Source organism: Leopardus geoffroyi, chromosome A2, assembly GCF_018350155.1.
Source record: "Leopardus geoffroyi isolate Oge1 chromosome A2, O.geoffroyi_Oge1_pat1.0, whole genome shotgun sequence".
Classification (NCBI taxonomy): Eukaryota; Metazoa; Chordata; class Mammalia; order Carnivora; family Felidae; genus Leopardus; species Leopardus geoffroyi.
The window spans coordinates 11,154,863-11,181,715 of record NC_059331.1 but is presented as its reverse complement, the minus strand read 5'-3'; the positions used below and the strand labels follow the sequence as shown (position 1 = coordinate 11,181,715).

Genomic DNA, 26,853 nt, shown 5'->3' with positions numbered 1-26,853 from the left:
TCTTGGTGTGGACCACCTCTGTGGTCCTCTCCTGCTGACCCAGCCCCAACTTACTTAGCCCCTTTCAGTCCTGCTGAACTTTAATCATCATGAGTCGTCCATCTATCCCATGGCTGTCCACAGCAGACACTAGGTGGAATTATCTGATCTCTCATCCCAGGGGCTAGCTTCCAACCTGAAGATGTTCAACTCAGTCTTCTTTGTCTCTCTTTGGGCCCTTGGGAACCTTGTGACCCTTCTGTGGGACCCATGGAGTCCCATAGGAGCCAAGGAAGCTGCAATTGAAACCCGGTGTCCCTCTTAGGTTGATCACACTGCATAGACCTTCCACCTCTGCTAGAGCCATCCCACTTTATGCAGGACCAAACAATGTGACCTTAATTCCCAAGATTCCCAAACAAGAGGTGAGAGATATAATCCCCCATTTATTCCTTTTCATCCTTCAGCACACGCCCTTGGGATTTTTCATAGGTTCTCTTCCTCTTTGCAAGACACTCCCCTGTGGTTCTCAAGCGGGGGTGATTTGGCGTCTGTGGGGGCATTTGGAGACATTTTTAATTGTTGCAACTTGGCTGGCAGTGTTCCTGGCACCTAGTGTTTAGAGGCCTGAGATACCGCTAAACATCCTACAATGCATGGGACAGCCCCACAGCAAGGAACGATCCAGCCCCAAATATCAATAATGCCAAAGTTGAGAAATTCTGCCCTACATCAAAGTCTCTTTTTTCCTGGGGACACTGAGATTTATGACTTAGCCATAATGGAGGACAGTGCACAGGAAGAGAAACCAGCTTAATGGTATGGGAACAAAAAGCTGAAGCATCATAAAAAAATGAGCTGACGTTTGCTTAGGACTTGCCTCTAGCATTCCCTGTGCTGAATAATAGAAATTATTCTATTTAATCCTTCTGTCACCCTTATGAGGCATGCACTGTTATAGGTCCATGGAGAAATTGAGGCACAGGGAGGTTGAGCATTTTTCTCGAGCTCACCATCTGTTGAAGGGTGGTACCAGCCTTTAAACCCAGTCAGGGAGGGGCGCCTGGGTGGCGCAGTCGGTTGAGCGTCCGACTTCAGCCAGGTCACGATCTCGCGGTCCGTGAGTTCGAGCCCCGTGTCGGGCTCTGGGCTGATGGTTCAGAGCCTGGAGCCTGTTTCCGATTCTGTGTCTCCCTCTCTCTTTGCCCCTCCCCCGTTCATGCTCTGTCTCTCTCTGTCCCAAAAATAAATAAACGTTGAAAAAAAAAATTAAAAAAAAAACAAAAAACAAAACCCAGTCAGGGAAATTCTAGAGTCCTCACTATTAAGCGTTCTGTTCCATTGCCCTTGATCACACTTGTCCCGGCACAGGGTCATTGTTGTTGCCCCTGGGGGGACAACATGCTACAGAGAAGCTTTCTCAGGGCCCTCTTCATGTCCCTGTTCCTCAGGCTGTAGATGAAGGGGTTCATCGTGGGAGTGACCACGGTGTACAGGACTGAGGCGAACACCCCTGTCTGGGAGGCACGTGTCCCGGTGGAACTGAGGTAGACCCCCAGGCATGTGCCATAGAACAAGGACACCACTGAGAGGTGAGACCCGCAGGTGGAGAAAGCTTTATACTTCCCCCCCGCTGTTGAGATCCTCAGCACAGAAGAGACAATTCGGGAATAAGAGCAAAGGATCCCAGCGAGAGGAACAAAGCCCATCATGCCTGTCACAAAATATAATACAACATTATTGATGAAGGTGTCAGAGCAGGCGAGCTGCAGGACCTCAGGGAGTTCACAGAAATAGTGCGGGATTTCAATTACTGCGCAGAAAGAGAGCCGCAGCATGGTTAAACTCTCAGGAAGGGCCCCCAGAGCGCTGATGAGCCAGGTCAGGGCGAGTAACTGGGCACAAAGCCGAGGGTTCATGATGACCGTGTAGTGCAGGGGGTGACAGACGGCCACAAAGCGGTCATAGGCCATTGCAGTCAGGAGCAAATTGTCCAAAAGTCCAAAAACCGTGAAGAAATACATCTGCGCGATGCAGCCTGCGTAGGTAATCGCTTTGCTCTGCGTCTGGATGTTCAGCAGCATCTTCGGGACGGTGGTGGAGGTGAAGCAGATGTCCGAGAAGGACAGGTTGGCCAGGAAGAAGTACATGGGCGTGTGGAGGTGGGAGTGTGAGATGATGGCCAGGAGGATGAGCAGGTTGCCAAAGACAGTGACCAGGTACAAAGACAGGAACAGCCCAAAGAGAACAGACTGAATCTCTGGCTTCTCAGAAAGTCCCAAGAGGAGAAACACTGGAAGCCTTGAGTGGTTTCTTGGCTCCATCTAAAGGAGTGTCTGCTAAGAACACGAGAAGCCTTCAAGACTAAATCGGTAACCAACAGGCATCTCAGAAACGTAATCACCTTTACCTTGAATCCGGTATTGAGGACAGAATTATTTACTCAGTGGTCTCTTCTTTTTTGCTTGTCAATTTGGGCCTTCCAAAGGCCGCCAAATCCCCTGTATTGCCACCACCAGCTGGCTAACCTACCCGCGAAAACTAACTTTGCACTCAAAGCTGACCTCAAGTTGTTCAGCTGTACTGACACCTGGTTACCCTGCCTTAGCCTTCTCAGATTTCTTTGAATTAATTCCTACTTTACTTTCAAATGCCTTTAGAATAAAAGCATAATTGTGATTATTATTCTAATACAGATTGAAAAGGCTACGGTCCAGGCGTGCCTGAGTGGCTCAGTCGGTTAAGTGTTCAACTCTCGATTTCGGCTCAGGTCATGATCTCATGGTTCGTGAGTTCAAGCCCCTCGTTGGGCTCTGTGCTGGTGGCACAGAGCCTGCTTGGGATTCTCTCTCCCCATCTGTCCTTCCCCTGCTCGCACAGGTGTGCTTTCTCTCTCTCAAAAATAAATAAACATTAAAAAAAAGAGGCTAGGATCTGTATACATAATTTACATAAGCTATGGTAATGTCCTGATATTTTTCCGCTTGACCCTTTAAAATGTATGACGGGCCAATCATCAAAGAAGAAACTGAGTCATCAACCAACTTTACCTCCCAGAAAGGATGCCAAATTACTAATTTTGAAATCTCACAAGACCTACTTGCCATAAATAAAAATTATTTGGAAACATGTGAAAATAAACATCCCAGTGAGTCTTCTGAAATTATTTTAATCATGATACAAAAACCAACAGCCCTCTACAATAGCAGCAAGACAACAAAAAGCACAGATTAATCTCTTTAATTAGTATATTAGGAAAACTCTCAGAGACAATAGCAATAAAATATACTCAGCAATTTATCAAGCAAACCAAATGCCATGACCAGATAGCATTCAACCTTGGAACGCAGTCAGCATTTCATACTGGTGATTTATTGATTGTCATAGAGCAAATGAGTAGGAAAAAATCATCCAGATATAATCATCCTTTTTTTTTTTTTTTAATGTTTAGTTATTTCTGAGAGAGAGAGAGACACCAAGCACAAGTGTGGGAGGGACAGAGAGAGAGGGAGACACAGAATCTGAAGCGGGCTCCGGGTTCCGAGCTGTCAGCACAGAGCCCGATGCGGGGCTCAAACCAATGAACCATGAGATCATGACCTGAACGGATGTCAGATGCTCAACCGACTGAGCCACCGAGTGCCCCTAGTAGGATCATATTTTAAAAATTATTTTAAGATTATCTTTTAAAAATATTTTTTTTACTTATTTTGAGAGAGAGAGAGAGGCAGAGAGAGAGAGAGAGAGAGAGGAAGAGAGAGAATCCCAAGCAGGTTCCACACTGTCAGCGCAGATCCTGATGCGGGGGCTCGAACTCAAAAACCATGATATCATGACCTCAGCCAAAATCAAGAGTCAGACACTCAAACGACTGAGCCACCCAAGTGGCCCAGGATCATCTTTTCAAATGCTAGAGATACTGCTTGAAAACTGTTCTGAGGAAACTGTAAATAGAATATTCTGAACTGTGGTAAAATGGTTTCCTTGACCATCAGCTAATATCAACCCTGACCGGAAAGTATTTGAGGAATCCCCATGAAGATCATACAGAAGACAAGTGTGCCTGTCACTGCCAGTATGCAGCACTGCTCTGAAGTTTCAAACCAAATAACCAAAGAAGAAAAAGCAAAGACAGGTTCATGTCTTGGGGAAAAGTAAATCGATCACACTTTTCAGAGGATAGAATTGGTTTACACGAAATCAGTTGGAAAACTGTGACAGCTAAGAAGTCGTTCTGATAAGGCTGGATTTAAAAACAAACATGTAGGGGGCCCCTGGGTGGCTCAGTCGGTTAAACTTCCGACTTCGGCTCAGGTCATGATCTCGTGGTTCGTGAGCTTGAGCCCCACATTGGGCTCTGTGCTGACAGCTCGGAGCCTGGAGCCTGCTTCTCTCTCTGCCCACCCTTGCTTGTGCTTTGTCTTTCAATAATGAATAAACATAACAAAATTAACAAACAAACAAACATGTATCATTTTCTTCCCTAGTTCCAGCAATAAGTAGATACATAAGAGGAAAAATATCCTACTGAACATTGTATAAAACCGTAACATACACAGACCAGGGTCTGGCTCATTGAAGGTGCTGGGCATGGGGGGGGGGGGCGCGGGAAATACTACAAATAGTAACTGATTTTTTGGGGGGGGGTGACTTTTAGGACATATTAGTGATTATATATTTTATATCAAGTACAAATGGAAGTCATTGAAGACTTTTAGGTAATACAACAGTAACTAACATTTATTAACACTTACAAGGTGCAGGAACCGTGCTAATCTCTTCTGAATGGTCTTGCTTCATCTGTGTAGAAACAGGCAGAGTGAGAAGGTTGCCACTGTTCATGCACCTGGCAGAGACAGCTGAAGGTGGCTGTGGATGCTTGTTGGGCGTATGAGTCTTCGAGGAGCGTGGTCCCTCTGATGTGCAAGTGCCCGTAAGGTGAGCAGGGGGAGACCGGGCACTTTGTACCGTGTTAGGGGAAGCCCAACCCTCCCCCACCGCCCTCAGAGAGAGAACTAGGGGGAAGACAATTCCCAGTAAGGTGGGAGAGGGCCGTGGAAATGCTGGACCAAGCCCGGGATGAAGAACATGCTAATTGAGAGGCAACCGCTATGCCTGAAGCTTCCTTCTTGGTTAGCCAGTTAGACACTTCAACTGTATTGAATCGTTTTGAATGTCTAAACTTTCCCAGTTTCCTTACCCCTGGCTGTGCAGCTGGGGAAACTGCTCCTTCCTCTTACTTCATTTCCCAAGAATGTGCTATGCTGTTCTTCTCACTCAGACGGGGTCACCTACAGGACCTGTTTTGTGAATCTCGTCTTCCCAGGCAGGGGAAGGGTGGAGGTGGCAGGGAAATGGCACCAGGCGTGGATCCCTGGACCAGGGAGATGTTTCTAGGAGGCGTGAGGAGGTTTCTTTCTTTCCTCAGATTTGTGGGCTGAAGGTGAGGGGCAAAGTTTATCGAACTCGATGCTGAATTCTCGTAGTTTCCCCTTAAATAACGTTTTCCATTGTAATCTTAGGGCAGTATAATTGCTAGGAATCTGGGGACTGGAATCAAAAGGGAAAATTTTCAGTCAGTTGTGTCCTCTTGGGGGTATCTCTGATGTCAGAAGAATGTGTCCCCTCCCATCGGGATCATTAAAAACCTTTTTTATTATGGAAAATCCAAACACACAGAGGTAGAAAGAAGAGTCTAATGAACTCCCACCCATGTGCTCATGTGCTCACTGAGTTCCAACAATTGTTAGCCTGTGGCCTGTCTTATTTCATCAGGAACCAGGCCACTCTACTATTTACCATGAGAGGATTATTTTCAAGCAATTCCCAGATAAAATATAACTTTGCTCATAAATATTCAAGCCACTTCAGCATGTATCTCTTAAAGAAGAGATTAAAAAGAACAAACAAATAGGGGTTTCTGGCTGGCTTAGTCGGCAGGCACTGTGATTCTTGATCTCGGGGTTGTAAGTTCGAGCCCCATGTTGGGTTTGGAGATTACTTAAAAATAAAATCTTAAAGGCAAACAAAAATCAAATAACCCTTCACTATCTAGACCTACTTAGTTCTTGAATTTTGAGTGGCAGGAACAATTGGATTTCAGGTACCAAGGTGTCCATGTAGTTATTTTGATTGTTATTCTGATCATCATTCTTATTCAGTTGTAATAAAAAATGTGTGGAGACTAGAATAGAAGAAATACAGTTACATTTAAGACCAATTGGAATTTATTACTTTAAAACATTTTTTTTACGTTTATTTATTTATTTTGAGACAGAGAGAGACAGAGCATGAACGGGGAGGGTCAGAGAGAGAGGGAGACACAGAGTCCGAAGCAGGCTCCAGGCTCTGAGCTGTCAGCCCAGAGCCTGACGCGGGGCTCGAACTCACGGACCATGAGATCGTGACCTGAGCTGAAGTCGAACGCTCAACCCACTGAGCCACCCAGGTGCCCCTAGACCAATTGGAATTTAAATAAAAATTTAACAATATACTCTACATTATTTTTAAAAAGAATACAGTAAAACCTTGGTTTGCGAGCCTAATTGGTTCTGGAAACATGCTTGTAATCCAAAGCACTTGTATATCAAAGCGAATTTCAAGAATCATTGGCTCAGTTGTGATCATGTGACACTCGGCATCATGTACTACTCGTATTGCAAGACATCGCTCGTTTATCAAGTTAACAATTTTAAAAAGTGTTTGCTTGTCTTGCGGAACACTCACAGCATAAGTTACTCACAATCCAAGGTTTTACTGCATTTTCAGTGCCTCCGGTTTCTAATTTTATTTGTGAATTTTAAAATTCCATATACAAGTTATCTGGAGATACAGACTTAAAAAATGCTCTAGATTTCTATGTTATAACAATCAAAATTCTCTGTATAGTCTTCCAGATTTATAGGTGTATATTTTGCCCATGTAAAGGGCTCTGTGTTTGACCTATTCTTCTTTAAAACATTATTTCAAGTTTTCTTTTTATTTATTTTTAAAAATTTTTTTTTTTCAACGTTTATTTATTTTTGGGACAGAGTGAGACAGAGCATGAACGGGGGAGGGGCAGAGAGAGAGGGAGACACAGAATCGGAAACAGGCTCCAGGCTCTGAGCCATCAGCCCAGAGCCCGACGCGGGGCTCGAACTCACGGACCGCGAGATCGTGACCTGGCTGAAGTCGGACGCTTAACCGACTGCGCCACCCAGGCGCCCCTATTTTAAGTTTTCATAAGAAGTCCATAATAAGGGGTGCCTGGGTGGCTTAGTTGGTTGAGGATCTGACTCTTTTTTTAATGTTTTATTTAGTTTTGAGGGAGACAGAGAAAGAGAGAGAGAGACAGAGACAGAGACAGAGACAGAGAGAGAGAGAATGAGCAGGGAAGGGGCAAAGAGAGAGGGAGACACAGAATCTGAAGTAGGCTCCAGGCTCTGATTTGTCAGCACAGAGCCCGACACAGGGCCTGAACTCACAAACTATGAGATCATGACCTGAGCCCAAGTCAGACCCTAACTGACTGAGCCACCCAGGCGCCTCTAGCATCTGACTCTTGATCTCAGCTCAGGTCTTTATCTCAGGGTCGTGACTTCAAGCCCTATGTTGGGCTCTGTGCTGGGCATGAAGCCTACTTAAAAAAATACTCATAATAAAATTTACCATCTCATCCTTTTTTTTTTTTTTTTTTTTTTTTTTGTTAGAGAGAGAAAGCACTAGTGAGCAGGGGAGAGGGGCACAGAGAGACAGAATCTTAAGCAGGTTTCATGCTCAGCATGGAGCCTGATGCAGGGCTTGATCCCATGACCCTGGGATCATGACCTGAGCCAAAATCAAGACTCCAAAGGTCAACCGACTGGGCCACCCAGGCACCTCCAACTCATCCATTTTTAAGTGCACATTTCTGTGGTAGTAAGTACATTCACATTATTGTGCAACTATCAGCAATATCCACCCACAGAACAGTTTTGTCTTGCAAAACTGAAATTCTGTCCCCGTTGAAAAAGGCCTCCTATCCCCTTTGCCCACAGCCCCTGGTAATGACGATTCTGCCTTCAGTCTCTATGAATTTGACTGCTCTAGTTACCTCATATAAATAGAATAATGCAGTATTTTTGTTCAGGTTCTCTGCCCACTTTTAATCAGATTTTTTTTTTTTTTGGTGTTGTGTTGTATAAGTTCTTTATATATTTTGGATGTTAACCCCTTAACAGATATGTCACTCGTAAACATTTTCCATCATTCGGTAGGTTGTCTTTTTGTAATAGTGATGTTATTGGGACAGATAACTACACTTGTGGTGAATGTAGCATAACGTAGAAACTTGTCAAATCACTAAGATGTACACCTGAAATTAATGCCAACTATACCCAAATTAAAACAAACAACCCCCCCCAAAAAAAAAAAACCCACAAGTCCACTACCAAAAAACACAGTATTTTTTGTGACTACCTTATTTCACTTAGTATAATATTCTGAAGTTTATCCATGTTATAGCAAGTACAAGAATTTCCTTCCTTTTAAGGTGGAATGATATTTTACTGTATGTATGCATCACATTTTGCTTATCCAGTCATCCATCGAAGAATGTTTGGGTTGCTTTCATGTTTTGGCTATTGTAAATAGCGTCACTATAAACACGGATGGGCAAATATCCCTTGGAGACCCTAATTTTAATTCCTCGGGGGATTCCGATTTCAACCACCCTATGTCTTTCAATCTCTTCAGCTGTGAGTTAAATCTTTTTAGTAGAATATTTTATTTTTATTAGAAGGTCTCTGAGTTGTCTTGTCTGAACATGTGAAAATACAAACTAAGCTACTATAAGACTTTTCCCTATGATGTTAACATCCAGGTAGAAACAGTCTATGCCTGAAGGGAGTATTTAGGAAGTTCCCACTTTATTCTTAAAAAAAATTAAAAAAAATGTTTATTTATTTTTGAGAGAGCTAGAGACAGAATGCGAGTGGGTTAGGGGCAGAGAGAGGGAGACACAGAATCCAAAGCAGGCTCCAGGCTTCGAGCTGTCAGCACAGAGCCTGACGCGGGGCTCGAACTCATGAGCTGTGAGTTCATGACCTGAGCCGAAGTCGGACGCTCAACTGACTGAGCCACCCAGGCACCCCTCCCACTTTATTCTTTAACAAAATTTTATGGAGATATACTTAACATAAAACATGGTATAAGTTTAAGGTGTCAATGAATTGATTACAATATGATTTCCACTGCAGCATTAGCTAATACCTCTAACTTGTTACATGATTATCACTACATTTTTGTGGTGAGAACATTAAGATCTAGTCTCTTAGAACCTTTGAAGTTTATAATACAGTATTGTTGACTATAATCCCTATGCTGTGCATCAGACCTCCAGAACTTATTCATCTTCCAGTTGCAAGTTTGTACCCTTCAACAATATCTCCCCAACTTCTCCACCCTCCAGCCCCTGGTAACCACCGTTCCACTCTCTGTTTCTATGAGTTCAGCTTTTTTTTTTTTTTTTTTAGATTCCAAGGAGAAATGAAATCATACAGTATTTGTCTTTTTCTGTCTAACTTATTTTATTCAGCATACTGTCCACAAGGTCCATCCTTGTTGTTGCAGATGGTTGGATTGCTTTAGTTATCAGGGCTAAATAATATCCTACTGAACATATATACCATCTCTTCTTTATCCATTCGTCCATTGACACTGGGTTGTTTCCATATCTTGGTTATTGTGAATAGTGTTGCAATAAATAAGCATGAGAGTGAGGATATCTTTTTCATAACCTGTTTTCATTTCCTTTGGATATGTACCCTGAGGCAGGATTATAGGATCATATGGTAGTTCTAGTTTTAATATTTTTTAGGAACCTCCATACTGCCTTCCATAGTGCCTGAACCAGTTTATATTTCTACCAACAGTACATAAGGGTTCCCTTTTCTCACATCCTCACTAGTACTTGGTATCTCTTGTCTTTTTGGTGATGGTGATCCAAATAGGTATGAAGTGCTATTTCATTGTGGTTTTTTGATATGCATTTCCCTGATGATTAATGATGTTGAGCATCCTTTCATGTACCTATTGGCCATTTGGATGTTTTTTTTTGGAAAAATGTCTATTCAGTTCCTGTGTGCATTTTCAAATCAGATTGTTTTCTTTTCTTTTCTTTTCTTTTCTTTTCTTTTCTTTCTTTCTTTCTTTTTTTTTTTTTTTTTTTGTTGTTGTTGTTGTTGTTGTTATTGAGTTGTATGGACCACAGCCCTGATACTCAAAGAGTGGCCATGGAACCAGGACCTATGGCATCAACAACTGGAAACTAGATAAATGCGGAATTTCTGGGCTCATATTAGCCCTGCCCAATCAGAATCTGCATTTGGGGAAGATAACCAAATGATTCCCATACATACAAAATTCGGACAGGTGCTGGTCTAGTGTTGTGTTTCTCAACCTTCTCACTGTTGACATTTGTGGTGGATAATTCTTTGTGATGAAGGTTGTCCTGGGAACAGTAGATGCTGTGCAGCATTCCTAGCCTCAACTGACAAGGAGGGCAATTGTACCTGCCCAGTTCTCACAACCAAACACTTCACTAGATCCTTCCAAGTATCCTGGGAGGCAAAATCCCCCCTAGATGAGAATGACCAGGCTAGAGCAAGAGGCCTGTAAACACATTGAAGGAGTTCCAATCAAAGCCCATCCCTTTGGGTTCACAACAGTTCACTATGTTGGGTAGACCACTCCACCCTTCTGAGCCCCATTCTGCAAATGTGGAATGAGACTCATAAGACTACTCACCTCGGCAAATGGACTTTTATAAAAAATTAAATGAGACAATTCACAGAAGGTGCTAATCTCAAGGCAATGTGCATAAAAGATTCAAATATATATATTTTTAGTTAAAGATTTTCTTGTTGTGCTAAAATACATGTAACAGGATTTACAGTTTTAACCATTTGTTTCTATTCACTGTCTATATTTTTATTATTTTATTTTTAATGTTATTCCAGTATAGTTAATGTACAGCATTACATTAGATTCAGGTGTACAATACAGTGATTCAACAATTCCATGCATCCCCCAGTGCTCATCATGACAAGTGCCCTCCTCAATCCCCGTCACCTATTTCACCCCCATCTTAACCACTTATTTTTATATTTTGACATTTATTTATTTTTGAGAGACAGAGACAGAGCACAAGCGGGGGAGGAACAGAGTGAGAGGGAGACACAGGATCTGAAGCAGGCTCCAGGGTCTGAGCTGTCAGCACAGAGCCTGATGCGGGGCTCGAACTCACAAACTGTGAGATCATGACCTGAGCTGAAGTTGGACACTTTACCGACGGAGCCACCCAGGCGCCCCCCAATCCTAACCATTTTTAAGTGCACAGCTCGGCGGTATTAAATACATTCATGTTGTTGGGCAGCCATCACCACCATGCATTCCAGAACTCTTTTCATCTTTGAAACTGAAACTCTATATGTAACTATATACCTTTTAGTTACAAAATGTATTATAAATTAAGACTCAATGACAGCTCTGAATTTCTGTCAAACACTGAACTCTTAACTGTTTTGGCGACTGTCATGAAAGCCCAAGACGGTAGTCAAAGGAACACAGTTCTTACCTTGTTGAAAGAGGGAATAGTAATCCTCTGGGGGTATCAGTGCTGTGTCCCATCACGAATCCATATTTGGGAGACGCAAGGAACCTAGTAAAGAAAACCTCTTTATTCTTAGATTTGGAGAAAACTTCAACTCAGGGTTGGGGTAAGGTACTAGGAGGTTAGATCCCTGGGAGACAGGTGAGTTCAGGGAAGAGTAATAACCAGATTCACCTGACTTGTAACCCGGTCTCCTGGGAACAGGGAAACTACAGGGAAAAAATTCCTATCTGTGCAGAGCAATGTCCCATTGGGGATGATGCCCTCAGGGATGGGAGTAAAAAATCTCTCTTCTGCTATTTGTCCCTCAGCATGTGCAACCTTGGGCTGAATGGACACGGTTATTTCTATTGGAGTCCTAAGTGTGGCTAAGAGACCCCTGCTGTATTGTTTGAGAACAGAGCTTCAGTCTCCACCATCAACTATTGAGGGAGGAATTCGGACTTTCCCACAGAGACCTTGCTCCCAGAGACCCCCATGAAGGTGAGTCCAAAAACTCAGTAGGTACTGCAGGAAAGGGCCAGAGAGAATAGAAGGATGAGAACATTTACCTGAAGCTACTTGAGAGCCAAAGCAACCTAGCCCAGCACTGGGACATCACTGTGGTCGTTGGCTTGCTTGATTCACTAATTAATGTATTTATTTATGATCCAAAAAAGAAAGGAAACATTGAAATCAGCAATGTGGGGAGATGGTTGAGAATTAACTAGTGGCAATGGAAGAGTGGTAATGGGTGGAATAAGATGGTCCCAGTAGGGGCGCCTGGGTGGCGCAGTCGGTTAAGCGTCCGACTTCAGCCAGGTCACGATCTTGCGGTCCGGGAGTTCGAGCCCCGCGTCGGGCTCTGGGCTGATGGCTCAGAGCCTGGAGCCTGTTTCCGATTCTGTGTCTCCCTCTCTCTCTGCCCCTCCCCTGTTCATGCTCTGTCTCTCTCTGTCCCAAAAATAAATAAACGTTGAAAAAAAAAAAAAAAGATGGTCCCAGTAGAAGTGGAACACAAGTCCAAGAATCTTAGCATTTAAGGGGAATAGAGAAATAGGGCATTAGCTACGAGGGATATGCAGTAAGCCAGGGAAAATTTGAGTATGTTTCCATATTGATGAGAAAGATCCAGACCAATGGATCATGAGACATACATTTCATGGTGTCCTTTTTCATGTTGCATATTCTAATCAATTGAAAAAAAATTTAAGGGGTGCCTGGGTGGCTCAGTCAGTTAAGCGTCTGATTTCAGCTCAGGTTATGATCTCATGGTTTGTGGGTTTCAGCCCCGTGTCAGGCTCTGTGCTGATAGCTCGGAGCCTGGAGCCTGCTTTGGATTCTGTGTCTCCCTCTTTCTCCACCCCTCCTTTGCTCACGCTCTGTCTCTCCCACTCTCTCAAAATAAATAAGCATTTAAAAAAATTAATAGGTGAAAAAGGAAATACTAAAAAAAAGCTTTACATTGCAATTACTTCCTTACTGGTGAGGATGAGTATATTTGTGGGTTTCGTAAGCATTGGCTTTCTCTATTGAAAATTGTCTGGGCCAGGGGTGCCTGGGTGGCTCAGTCGGTTGAGCATCCGACTTTGGCCTGGGTCATGATCTCACGGTTTGAGTTTGAGCCCCGCGTGGGACTCTGTGCTGGAGGCTTGGAGCCTGGAGCCTTCTTCGGACTCTGTGTTTCCCTGTCTCTCTGCTCCTCTCCTGTTCATGCTCTGTCTGTCTCTCTCTCAAAAATAAACATAAAAAAAAAAAACAAAAAAAAATTGTCTGGGCCAGTTCTGTGCTTTTGTTTGGTGGGTTTGGAGTGTTTATATTCCTGTTTTTGACTGCATTTTTTCAAATATAAGAATTGGAGTTTTCCCACCAACTTCATGGTTTGATGTTCGGTTCTTTATGTATATTTTCTTCCCACCTCTTACTTTTTTAAGTGTAGAGAGTTCTTCTGCATCGTTTGAATTAATAAGTCACTTTTTATACATATTTCCAACCTGTCTCCACATTTCTGTCATTCCTTATTGTACCTTTTGGGCTTTTGTAATTAGATCTATTTTTCAAAGTCACATCACCTTCAACCATGGTTTGGAAGGCATTCTTCTTTGTCATTTGACTAAAGTTCCTCTTTTCTTCTTACACAAATATGAATTAATATATATATCTGTATATAAGATAAAATCATAATTTTAAATAATGCTTCATACCCACTTTTAAAAAAGGCTTTTTGTTGTATTTGTTATATTCTTTTATTTCCAGGTTTTTGTTATTTATTTATTTATTTATTTATTTATTTTGAGAGGGGGAGGGGCAGAGAGAGAGGGAGAAAGAGAGAGAGAGAGAGAGAGAGAGAATCCCAAGCAGGCTCTGCACTGTCATCATGGAACCTGACTTGGGGCTTGAACTCACAAACCATGAGATCACGACCTGAGCTGAGTTGAAGTTGTATGTTTAACTGACTGAGCCACCCAGATGCCCTCCCCCAAGTTTTTATGTTGTTTAAAAGTAATCTCTATGCCCAGTGTGGGGCTCGAACTCCTAAGCCCAAGATCAAGAGTTTCATGCTCTACTGACTGAGCCAGCCAGGTGCCCTTATTTCCAAGTATTTAGCACTTTAATCTTGAATTACTGATCCACAAGATGTCACTACATTAATATTATTTTATACCTCTCTATAGTTTTAGACTGTCAGGGTGTTTCATACAGTTGTGTGAAGGAGGTCCATGGCTAACCTATTATCACCCTCCCTGCTAGGCTTTGTTCTGTAAGCTCTTAGTTTCTTTTGAAACTTAAACTTCTATATATTATGCACACACAAATATTCACACACTTTTATACAAATTCATGAACAGAATCTTACGCACATCGTAAATGGCCTTTAGGGTCTGGTGCTGTCTTTTTCTAAATAGCTTGTCTACTTTAAATAGCTTGTCTCCCTCAACCTTACAGACTTGCCTCCATCAGCTAGTATAATGCTAATTCATTATTTCAGGGATTGCCTAATATTTCAGGGTGTGTCCGTGTCATTCATGCTTTTCAGGACTTTTCATATTCTTTTTCATTAAATTGCCATTATACAAATTTTACAAAAATATTTTGAGTTTGAGTTAAAATGCTGGTTCTCCACTGGGGGCAATTCTGTCCTCCAGGGGACATTGAGCAATGTCCAGAGACGTTTTAGGCTGTCAGACTGGGGAGGTGTCACTAGAGGCCAGAGATGCTGTAAACATCCTACAATGCCCAGGACAAAGTCCACCAGAGAATGATCTGGGCCAGAACGTCAACAGTGCGGAGATCGAGAAATCCTGAGTTAAATAACACATATCTATATTTTTAATACTTAGAGCTGTCTTCAGATAATTTATCTCAAATGTTATAGCACGTCACATTTCCGCTATGAAAATTAAAGAGTACCGTGTTGCTGCCTGTTTAACAGTTCCAGTCCCAACTGGTGTGGCAGCTCTTTAATTTTTTGACAGGAAGATTTAATTTTTTTGACAGGAAGATCGATGTGTAAGAGATTTCTTGTTTTTGTCGTAAACTATCAGTGAGTTTGAACAAAATTCATATACTTGGTCGCCATTTTGATTTGCCCATTGTAATTATATGCCCACATATTATATGCTCATTTGCTACAGCTGTCAGCATTTCAAATGATTTTTACAGTTTATTTTTCTCTGTTGAATTATATGGAGATAATTTGGCCATAAAAGTGTTTTAAATTCTCTTAGTTAATGTATAACTTCTTCTTTCTCAGTTTCTTACCTTAATTAAGATGGTTTTGTGGTAGATTTTTTTTTTTTTTAGTTCTTTATATTTTGGGAATTTTTTTTGGTAGTTTAAAGGATGTTGGGTGATTTTTTGTATTTTTTAAAATTTATTTTTTAATTTCAGTATAATTTACATGCATTGTTATATTAGTTTCAGGTGTACAATATAGTGCTTCAACAATTGTATACATTACTCAGTGCTCATCATGATAAATGTACTCTTAATCCCCTTCCCCTATTTTACCCATCCTCCCATCCACCTCCCCTCTGGAAACTATCACTTTGTTCTCTATAGTTAAAAATCTGTTTTTCCTTTGTTCATTTGTTCTGTTTGTTAAATTCCATTGATGAGTAAAATCATATGGTATTTGTCTTTCTCTGACTGACTTATTTCACTTAACATTATACTCTCTAGGTCCATACATGGTGTTACCAATGGCAAGATCTCATTTGTACCTCTTAATACCCTGTATCTACCCCCGCTCTCACCCCACCTACCCTCTGGCAAGTACCAGTTTGTTTTCTGCATTTAAGTATCTGTCTGTCCTTGTTTTTACATTATACCTATAAGTGAGATCATATGATATTTGTCTTTGTCTAACTTATTTCACTTGGTGTAGCATCCTCTAGATTCACTTATGTTGTTGCATATGGAAAGGTCTCATTCTTTTTATGGCTGAGTAATATTCCATTATATATACCTCTATGTTATATATATATGTATATATATATACACACAATATATATATATCACCAATATATACTTTATCTATTTAGATATATACCAATATATATACACAAATATATACCAATATATACTTCATCTACTTAGATATATACCGATATATATATTAATAGATACACACACACACACACACAATATATATATATATATATATATATATATATACACACACTAATATATACTTTATCTACTTAGATATATACCTATATATTTTATCTACTTAGCTATATACTAATCTACTTTAGCCATTCATGTATCAGTGGACACATGAGTTGCTTTCATATCTTGGCTATTATAAAAAATGCTGCAGTAAACATGGGGTACACATATATTTTCAAATTAGTGTTTTTGTTTTTTTTGGGTAAATACTCAGTAATGGAACTACTTGATCATGTAGTATTTCTATTTTTAATTTTTTGAGGAGCCTCCATACTGTTTTCCACAGTGGCCACACCAGTTTGCATTCCCACCAATGTGGATGAGTGTTCCCTCTTCTCCACATCCTCACCAACATTTGTGTCTTGTCTCATTATACTAGCCATTCTGACTGGTGTGAGGTGACAGTCTTCTTCTTTTGGATGTCACATAAAGGGAATTGTTTTATTTCCTTTTCAGATCATTCATTCTTCATATGTAAAAATGCAACTGATTTTTTCCAGGTTGGCTTTGTATCCAGTTACTTGGCTGAATTAATTTATTGGTGATACAATTTTTTTTGATGGCATCTTCAGGATTTTCTACATATACGATCACATCATCTACATACATAAATTTATTTCTTACTTTACAGTTTGGATACCTCTTCTTTCTTTAATTACTCTGGCTAGAACTTCCAGTGTTATGTTGAGTAGAAGTTGCGAAAGCGGGCATCCTTTCCTTGTTTCAGATGGTACAGGAAAATGTTCAGTGCATCACCTTTGAATATCATGTTTGCTGTGGGTTTTTCATAAATGGCTTTATGTTGAGATAGTTTCCTTTTTTTCCTAGATATTAATATTCTTGTCTAGTTCCATCCACAAGTATAAAAATTAATTTCTTGAGTGCAGAAATGTACCAGCCAGGTTAGTATCAGCCAGGTTAGTATCAGCCAGGTTAGTAATGCATGGTTGTGTCATCCTCTTTTTCTCTTATTTTGATAGTCACATCGACTACATGGAACTAGGCAATGATACACGAAATTCAGAATTTCTTCTTCTGGGATTTTCAGAGGAACCAGAATTGCAACCCTTCCTCTTTGGGCTGTTCCTGTCCATGTACTTGGTCACCATACTTGGGAATCTGCTCATCATCCTGGCTGTAAACTCTGATTCCCACCTCCACACGCCCATGTACTTCTTCCTCGCCAACCTGTCCTTTGTAGACATTTGTGTCACCTCCACCACCGTCCCGAAGATGCTGGTGAATATACACACACAGAGAAAAATAATAACTTACGAAAGCTGCATCATGCAGATGTACTTTTTCATACTCTTTGTAGGTTTAGACAACTTCCTCTTGACTGTGATGGCCTATGACCGCTTTGTGGCCATCTGTCACCCCCTGCACTACACGGTCATCATGAACCCCCGGCTCTGTGGACTGCTGATTCTGGTGTCCTGGATCATGAACATCCTGCATTCCTTGTTACAAACCTTAATGGTGTTGCAGCTGTCCTTCTGTACACACTTGTATATCCCCCACTTTTTCTGTGAACTCAATCAGATGATCCAACTTGCCTGTTCTGACACCTTTCTTAATAACTTGGTGATATATCTTGCAGCTGTGCTGTTGGGTGGTGCTCCCCTGGCTGGGATCCTGTACTCTTATTCTAAGATAGTTTCCTCCATACGTGGGATCTCATCAGCTCTGGGCAAGTATAAGGCATTTTCCACCTGTACATCTCACCTCTTGGTTGTCTCCTTATTTTATTGTACAAGCCTAGGAGTGTACCTCAGCTCTGCTGCTACCCAGAGCTCACTCTCGAGTGCCACAGCCTCGGTGATGTATGTGGTGGTCACGCCCATGCTGAACCCCTTCATCTACAGCCTAAGGAACAGAGACATAAAGGAGGCTCTAAATTTATTTTTCAGAGGGAAGTCATAAAAGGGCCATTTTCCCAGAAGTACCTGTGATTGCTGGCTCAATGCTTAACATCCAGAGATTGTGATTCTTTAATTGGATCATGAAAGAAGAACTTAATCCCTCTATTTATATCCTGGAATTTCAATTTTTCTAAAGTTCAACTGCTTTATTGAATTTAAATAAGTCCTTTTGTTTAACATTCTGCTCCTTCTGATAGCTAACAATTTTTCCTTTCTGTTTTTCTTAATTTCCTAATTTAGTCCCAGCCTTGAATCAGGAGAAATTTGGAGATTCCTATTTGCCTCATATAGTGACGAACTGTACTAGTTTTATGGAATAAACTACATTTGGCAACTGAGGCCCTTTATATAATTTTATTGTAGAGAAATTCTGAGACCACATTTTTTTCACTCTGTGTCTGCCATTCCTTTCTACCTTACTGCCTTAAATGCTCCTCCTGATAATGTAGACTTTAACATACTAGTTTGTTTTGTAACTAGTTTGTTTTGTCATGAGGTTTTAGGATCCTCCTTAGGATCCTGTTCTCTCTCTTATCAGCTCAGCATCCACAGTACCCCTGATATAGAATAGTAAGGCAAAAATTGCTTATGAAAAACATGTTCCACATGTAATCTACAAAGAGATAAATTTGAATAAACCGAGTGACTTGACTTGGGTTTAGTGTCAGAGAAGACCTGAAGTATTATAAAGTAAAATTTTGAGTCACGTCATAGTTCGTGGTGGAAAATATGTTTTCGATGATGTACATCTACTCATTGAAGTGTGGGATATTTGGTGTCCATATTTAAAGTGTTTTATTCACTGGAGTGAAGATTTTAGTGGCAGATTTTATATTATTTAATTGGATGATGATATTATTTCTTCCATTGCCCTCACCTTAATATCTCATCTTTAAAAATTCTGTCATAAAATTATAGTGTGAGTGAGTGAACAATACATGCATTTACACTGTCATTAATTTATTTACCTTTTTTATGCTCTAAACTCTCTTCAATCCTCATGATCAAAGGATTACTCAGACAAGAACTTGAATTCCTGCCCAGTAATGCTCTGGAAATTGAGATTTGTGACAGAAAGTCCCACAAGTTATCCCTACAAAAACAGACAGGTCTTTCCAATCTCTACCAGTTACCTGGAAAAGAACCTGAGTGGTGGTCACTTTTTAGTACACTTATCTGAAATAAATGTGAATAACCAGGTCATTATGAATGCTTCCTTTAATATCAGAACAAATGTCAAACATAAGAAGCAGCAGGTTGTTAATATTCTCAGCTCTGTTTATTTTGATTATTGTATCAATAAGCTATTGCTGCATAACAAGCTATGACAAACCTATATGATTTAAGATAGTGCTTTAAAAATTTTTTAAACTTATATGTTAGTTAATAGGTGCACTCTTGGTTTCAGAAGTAGAATTCAGTGATTTATCACTTATGTACAACACTCAATACTCATCACAAATGCTCTCCTTAACCCATCACCCATCTAGCCCATCCCCCCTCCCCCTTCCTTCATCAACCCTCTGTTTGTTCTCTATAATAAGAGTCTCGCGTGGTTTGTTTCCTTTATTCTCTCCCCCCTCCCCCCCGCATTATGTTCATCTGTTTTGTTTCTTAAATTCCACATATGAGTGAAATCAAATGATATTTCTCTTTCTCGGATTTATTTCAGTTAGCATAATACATTCTAGCTCCATCCATCACACGGGAGTCTGTGTTGGGGAAGTCTTTTGGTCTCTGTTGGTCTCCTCATGAGGTGGTGGTCAGCTGTGGGTCGGCTGGAGGAGCTCTGTTAATCTTGGCTGCATTCCCACCTCTGGGAGCTTGCTGGTGATAGGCTAGGCTAGGTTGACCATCCTTAGAGCAACAGGGCTCTGCTCCACGTGATTTCTCTTCTTACAGCAGGCTAGCTTGGACTTGTTTCCATGGCAGAGACAGGGTCCCAAGAGTGCAGCAGAAATACACCAAGGACCCTTGAGGCACACTGTCATTTTCACCATACACTCTTAGCCAAGGCAAATAAAATACTGAATTCAGTCCAGATTCGAAAGTGGAGAAATTGGCTCCACCTCTCAATGGGAGGAGCTTCGCAGTCACATTGCAAAGTACATGGATACAGAGATAAGTGGTGAATTGGGGCCCTCTCTGCAAAAGGTCTGCCACATGTGTAATTTTCAGTTCAGTAAAGTTTTATTGGTACAGGACATAAAATCAACATACAGAACAATATAGTTCAGTATAACATAGTGATTCAACAATTCTATACATAACTTGGTGCTCATCTCAGTGAGGGCGCTCTTAAGGGTTGAGTCTGCAGGATTTTCTATATTCAATTCGTATCATATGTAAATAAAGACAATTTTACGTTATTTAGATAATCCCATTTGATCATGAAATATAATCCCTTCAATGTGCTGTGTGATTCAGCTTGCTAATATTTTTTGAAAAATTTTGTGTCTGTGTTCATCAGGGATATCGGTCTATAGTTTTCTTTACTTTTTTTTTTTTTTATTTATAGTGACCTTTTTAGGATTTGGTGTCAGGGTAATGCTGACTTTGGAAAATAAGGTTGAGAATGTGCCCTCCTCTCTAAGTTTCTGGAAGGGTTTGAGAAGAATAGTAATTCATTCTTCTTTTTTTTTTTTTTTTTAATTTTTTTTTCAACGTTTATATTTATTTTTGGGACAGAGAGAGACAGAGCATGAACGGGGAAGGGGCAGAGAGACAGGGAGACACAGAATCGGAAACAGGCTCCAGGCTCTGAGCCATCAGCCCAGAGCCCGACGCGGGGCTCGAACTCACGGACCGTGAGATCGTGACCTGGCTGCAGTCGGACGCTTAACCGACTGCGCCACCCAGGCGCCCCAGTAATTCATTCTTCTTTACATAATTAGTAGAACTCACCTATGAAGCTCTCTGGTCCTGGGCGTTTCTTTGCTGGGAGATTTTTGATGACAGATTTAATATCCTTACTCATTTTTGATCTGTTCATATTTGCCATTTCCTTCTGATTTAGTGGTGGTAGTGTGTATGTTTCTAGGGATTTATCTATTTCTTCTAGGTTGTCCAATTTGCCGGAGTGAGATTGTTCGTTGTGGTCTCCTATGATTCTTCCATATTCTATGGTATTGATTATAAGGCTTCACCTTTTGCTGCTGATTTTATTTATTTGAGCCTTCTCCATGTCCATTTTTTTTCCTGGTCTAACTAAAGGCATGTCAATTTTGCTTAGATTTTAAAAAAATTGGTTCTTCACTTTGTTAGTCTTTTCTATTGGTTTTCTGGTCTATATATTATTTGTGTATGCTTTGATATTTGTTATTTCTCTTCCTCTGCTGCTTTGGAATTAGTTGGTGCTTTTTTTTTTCCAGGTCTTTGAATCATAAAGTTAGGTTATTTACTTAAGATCTTTTTATTTGTCTTAATGTAGGCATTTATTGTTATAAACTTCTTTCTTAGAGCTGCTTTTGCAACATCCCATACGTTTTAAAATTTTTTTTTTCAACGTTTTTTTTTTTTTTTATTTATTTTTGGTACAGAGAGAGACAGAGCATGAGCGGGGGAGGGGCAGAGAGAGAGGGAGACACAGAATCGGAAACAGGCTCCAGGCTCTGAGCCATCAGCCCAGAGCCCGACGCGGGGCTCGAACTCCCGGACCGCGAGATCGTGACCTGGCTGAAGTCGGCCGCTTAACCGACTGCGCCACCCAGGCGCCCCAACATCCCATACGTTTTGATATGCTGTATTTCCATTTTCATTTGATTCAAAATTTTTAAATTTCTTTTTTGATGTCTTCTTTCTTCCACCAACCATACACGAGTGTGTGGTTTAATTCCCACACATTTGCGAACATCTCATGTATCTGTACTCTTGCACTCACTGCAGCATTATTCACAATAACCAAGACATGGAAACAGCATGGCATCCATCGACAGATGAGTTAATAATGATGGCATATCTATACAATGGAATTCAGCAATAAAAAAGGAAAGCATCCTTTCCTTTGTCCAAATGTGGATGGAACCCAAGGTAATTATGCTAACTAAATGGAGAAAGACAAATACTGTATAATCTCACTTATATATGAAATATAAAAGTTTGAACCATAGAATCAGATAGTAGGTTCATGTTTGCCAGTGGCTGGCATTGGGGGAAAGGAGAAGATGCTAATGAAGGCCTATCACCCCTCAGATATAAGATAAATAAGTTCTGGGGACTTAATGTACAATATGGTCATTATGCTTAACTCTATTATGTTGTATACTTGAATGTTGCTAACAGAGTACATAGTAAATGTTCTTACAACAAAAGGAAATGGTCACCATGTGAAGTGATGGATGCATTCACTAAGCTATTGTGATGATCACTTCACAACAGATATGTATATGAAATCACCAGGTTGTATGCTGAAACTTCCGCAATTTTATATGTCAATTAAATTTCAATAAAGCTGAAAAGTGAAGAAAAAATATTCCTATGTCTCTGTCTTCCATTTGCATTTAAAAATGTCACCGCCACCCAGCAGAATCCTCCCCGTGGAAAAATAAAAACAGTATCAGAATGAAAACCTTTGTGAGTATGTCAATGGGAAGGTCAATCAATAGGAAAACAGTATCAACAGAAGGATGCCATGAAGATCGCATCAGTGATACAGCAGTTCTTAGCTCCATTAATCATGAGTTTGATATGAGGTCCCTGGTCTCTCTGAGGCATCTGGAAAGAAAACCTTTAATTTCTTTGATCTTTTCTTAGACTAGGAATGGCGATCTAAAGGCAAGGGGTTATATCTGGAGGAAAGCCTGACCCCCAGGAGTAGAATTTCCATAAGTTCTCATTATGCCCCTAATTCATTCTCACTGTCTTCTCTGAGATAATTGCACTGATGAATGTGGAAGTGGAAATTAAACTTTGTTTTTAGTGTTTATTTATTTATTTGGAGATAGAGACAGAGAGAGTATGAATGGGGGAGGAGCAGAGAGAGAGAGTGAGAGAGGGAGAGAAAGAGAGAGAATCCTAGGCAGGCTCTGCACAATCAGTGCAGAGGTGGGACTTGAACTCACAAACCACGAGATCATGACCTGAGCTGAAGTGGATGCTTAACCAACTGAGCCACCCAGCTGTTCTGGAAATGAAACCTTTTGAATTGAAATTTACAGCAGTTGTAGACTGTTTGCGCGATGGCCCCAAATGCCGGTCTTTCTCTGTAGCCATGTCTCTGGCCATGTGCGCAGCACCTACCATCAGGAGGTGGAGACTACTCTTCCATCTTAGAATTGGGATGGGTTAGGATTTTTTATTTAGTGTGGGCAGCAGAACTTGATAGAAGTGACAGGGGACCTCAGAGGTCTTTGTGCATTTCTGCTGCTCTCTCTTGGAACTCTGCCTCCAAAAAGTGAATAAAACAAGGTGGGCTACCAGAAGTGTGGACATGTGGAGCATAAACAAGTTGTCCAAGCCAAGGCCACCCTGGATCAGCCACAGGTAGCTAGCCTAGCTCCAATTATATTAGAATGCCCTGGCGAGATCAGCAGAGCCTCCCCAAGCTAACACATGGCTGACTCAAGTCCCTTGAGGAGATCAACAGAGATTAGAACAACTCAGCACCACACAATTCCACTGAATTCTAAAGACATTCTACCAAGCCATTTGCTCTCAGGATGGTTTGCTACGGAGCAACATTCATGATCATTCTGTTACTCAGATTCATTTTGGATGACTATTAAAAAAAATCTTCTCCACTGAGGATTCTATTCAGGTAACCAGTAGAGGTTGGTCTCCACATCCATTTTTGTGGAGAAAATATGGTGACCTGGAATCACATAACTGGGCAGGAATTCAAGCTCTCTTGTGTCCTTCAGAGGCATCTTTATTTTAGCCCTATGAGACTCATTTTCAACATTGACCTCCAGACCTGGGAGAGTAGAAATTGGTTTCTTTTAAACCCTTAGTGTGGTAATTGGTAATAGAAAAATGACAAAAACATTTATCCCATACAACTGTCTTTGAAAAAATGGAATTTACATCTTTCAACTCCTTCACTTAGTTTCCTTGAGTAAAAGGGCATTTTGTGTTGAAAGCCAACTTGAGTAGAAGAAACAAAACCTGAAGTCAGTCTGGAGATATTCAGCCCTATTAGCTGCTACAGAGAATTTCTCCTTGCATAAATGTAAATGTGTTTCTGTCTTTGACGCTTCTGGGATTAGGATATGAAAAGAGATTCATTGTTAAAATAAAGACCACCTGTTCTACTCTATTTTTTTTTTTGTCTACATCTCCACATTCCTAGAACTTCATGTTAATGCAAACCTTCATTCTCTTCCTTTCTTTACCCTCCAAGTTCTCTCAAGCTTTCTTTCAACGCAACAGGTAGGTTATAATGAGTTATAATGAAAGCTATGGGTCTTACACATGTACATATGTGTATGTGAGTGATTGAAAGAAAAACGTACATACATACACATAGATTTGTATACACACAACCCTTATTCTTGAACATTCTTTGGACCCAACAAAGTATTTCTACACATGTCATCTTTCCTCACCACATCCTTTGATGATATGTTCATTATTCCACATTGCCTTCAGAAGAAAATGAAGGCTAAGGGGATTACGTCCTAATGATTACCAAACAAAGCAGTTCAAACTTACTGTGCACCTTCTTGAGTTCCATGTAAACAGCACTATGCAGAAGGTATCCCTGATTTTTCAACAATTCTTTCAATTTCGAAAATTGTACACTTTAAATATATACAGTTAATGCCCGTGCTAATGTTCCAAAAAACCCAATTGGAATTTAAACATCTAGTGGTGTGTGACTCAGGGCCTAATTGGTGTACAGTTAACACCTAATGGGGCGGGAGATCTCACGCTACCAACTGTGAAAAAACAAAAGTTGACATGTGAATATTGAAATAGTAGGATTAAAATAAGACAATTCACGTTTGATAGTGTCATTTTTTTTGTAGATTAGAATATTAGCATATATATATATATATATATATATATATATATGGAGTAAAATGACATAAAGTGGTTCAAGACAGAAAAGCACGACAGCCACTCACATCACAGATGAACCTTAGAAAATCAATGCAGAGATTTGCACCTCACGACAGACTCATGAGGAGCCCAGCAGAGATCAGAACAACCCCCTACTCTACAATCCTGTTCGATAATAAAGGCATTATATTAAGCGACTTTTTTTTTAAAAGATGCTTTGTATGCAGCAATAGCTAACTGATATAATAATCAAATCAGGCGGAACTGAGGGCATTTGTCATAATCGGATTCTTTTCATTCTAGGCATTTGTTCTGATAGTTGAAGTGAGCGTTATGATTATTCTGTCCTTTAAGGTTATTTCGTGTAACTGTATTAAAAAAATGAATCAATTGAAGCCCTTTGAAATAACACGGAAAGGCTGGAAGGACATGCATATTTGCCCAAAACTTGTGATTCTGAATCACATACTGGACGGGAATCCATGCTTGCTGGTGAGTCACCCAGTGATTAGGAGGAGGATGTTTAATGGTTGATACTGATATTGCTCATCGGCTGCCCGTTTAGTGGTTATGGCAAAATTCCAAGTAGTGGGAGATACGTCATTTAGAGAAACGGAAGAAATCATATTTGTATGGAGCACTGGGAATTCTTGAACAGAAACCAGAAAATGATTTAATAAAACCCCAAACATGCCACCCACCTTTCATCTTAAGGAATTCACCTTACAAATGGACCTTGATATTCCATAATTCAATGAGTAGATGAAGTGCCTGAGAAAGAAATATTTTGCATAGTAATAAATGTATGATTTAATATTCTGCTTCATCATACTTAAAGTCAAGTTTGACCCTAAGGCCATATTATATCAATCTGTTTTTTCCATATTTGTCTTTCTGTGTAGATTCCACTTGGAGACATGTATTTTATTATCATTTTTTTTTATTGCCAATGACTATGGTAGGCATGGTGACAAAACTGTGTAATGGAACAGGATTAGCTATAACAACTAGTACATCAAAGTCTGCATCATCAGGAAAAGCAGTTAAGGTAGTGACATACAAAGGAATGATGTTCACAAGAGTGAAGCACAGTGGCCTCAGATCTTTCTCTCTTATAAACTTACATAACTAGCTGTGGTGGCCAAGAGTAGACTTTCCATAGGAGTAGTATAACTCATTACTTTTTTTCAGTCAAACAAAAGAAAAATACTCACCATGATATATTTTGAGAAGAAATTGTTCTTTAAATGTTTTAAATGTTTATTTATTTTTGAGAGAGAGAGGGAAAGAGAGAAAGAGAACAAGTGGGGGAGGGGCAGAGAGAGAGAGAGACACAGAATCTGAAAGCAGGCTCCACGCTCTGAGCTGTCAGCACAGAGTCCGATGTGGGGCTGGAACTCATGAACTATGAGACCATGACCTGAGATGAAGTCCAACGCTAAACCGACTGAGCCACCCAGGTGCCCTGAAAAGAGATTTTTCTTAACATATCCATCTAGTCCGTTGAAATAAATGAGAAATGCCAAATATTTCACATCCAAGGTGAGGAATAACATTGGGTGAGTAGGAAAATGACAAAGGAAAAATTTGGATATCAAAGATATCACAAAGCTTGATCAAGCAAGTTACAAAATTGTACAGAGAGGTTGGAAAAAAATAGAAATTCCAGGA

The 26,853-nt window shown here is 40.4% G+C and overlaps 2 protein-coding genes across 2 annotated transcripts; one reads left to right on the top strand and one right to left on the bottom strand.

The window, feature by feature from the left end:
• Positions 1–1,352: 1,352 nt before the first annotated feature.
• Positions 1,353–2,303, bottom strand: LOC123604924 (olfactory receptor 7C1-like). Its single transcript, XM_045491069.1, has one exon. The coding sequence runs from the start codon at positions 2,301–2,303 to the stop codon at positions 1,353–1,355; it is 951 nt and encodes a 316-aa protein (XP_045347025.1).
• Positions 2,304–17,218: 14,915 nt separating this feature from the next.
• On the top strand, positions 17,219–18,184 carry LOC123604923 (olfactory receptor-like protein OLF4). The gene has a single exon (XM_045491068.1). The coding sequence runs from the start codon at positions 17,255–17,257 to the stop codon at positions 18,182–18,184; it is 930 nt and encodes a 309-aa protein (XP_045347024.1). The 5' UTR covers positions 17,219–17,254.
• Positions 18,185–26,853: the final 8,669 nt, after the last annotated feature.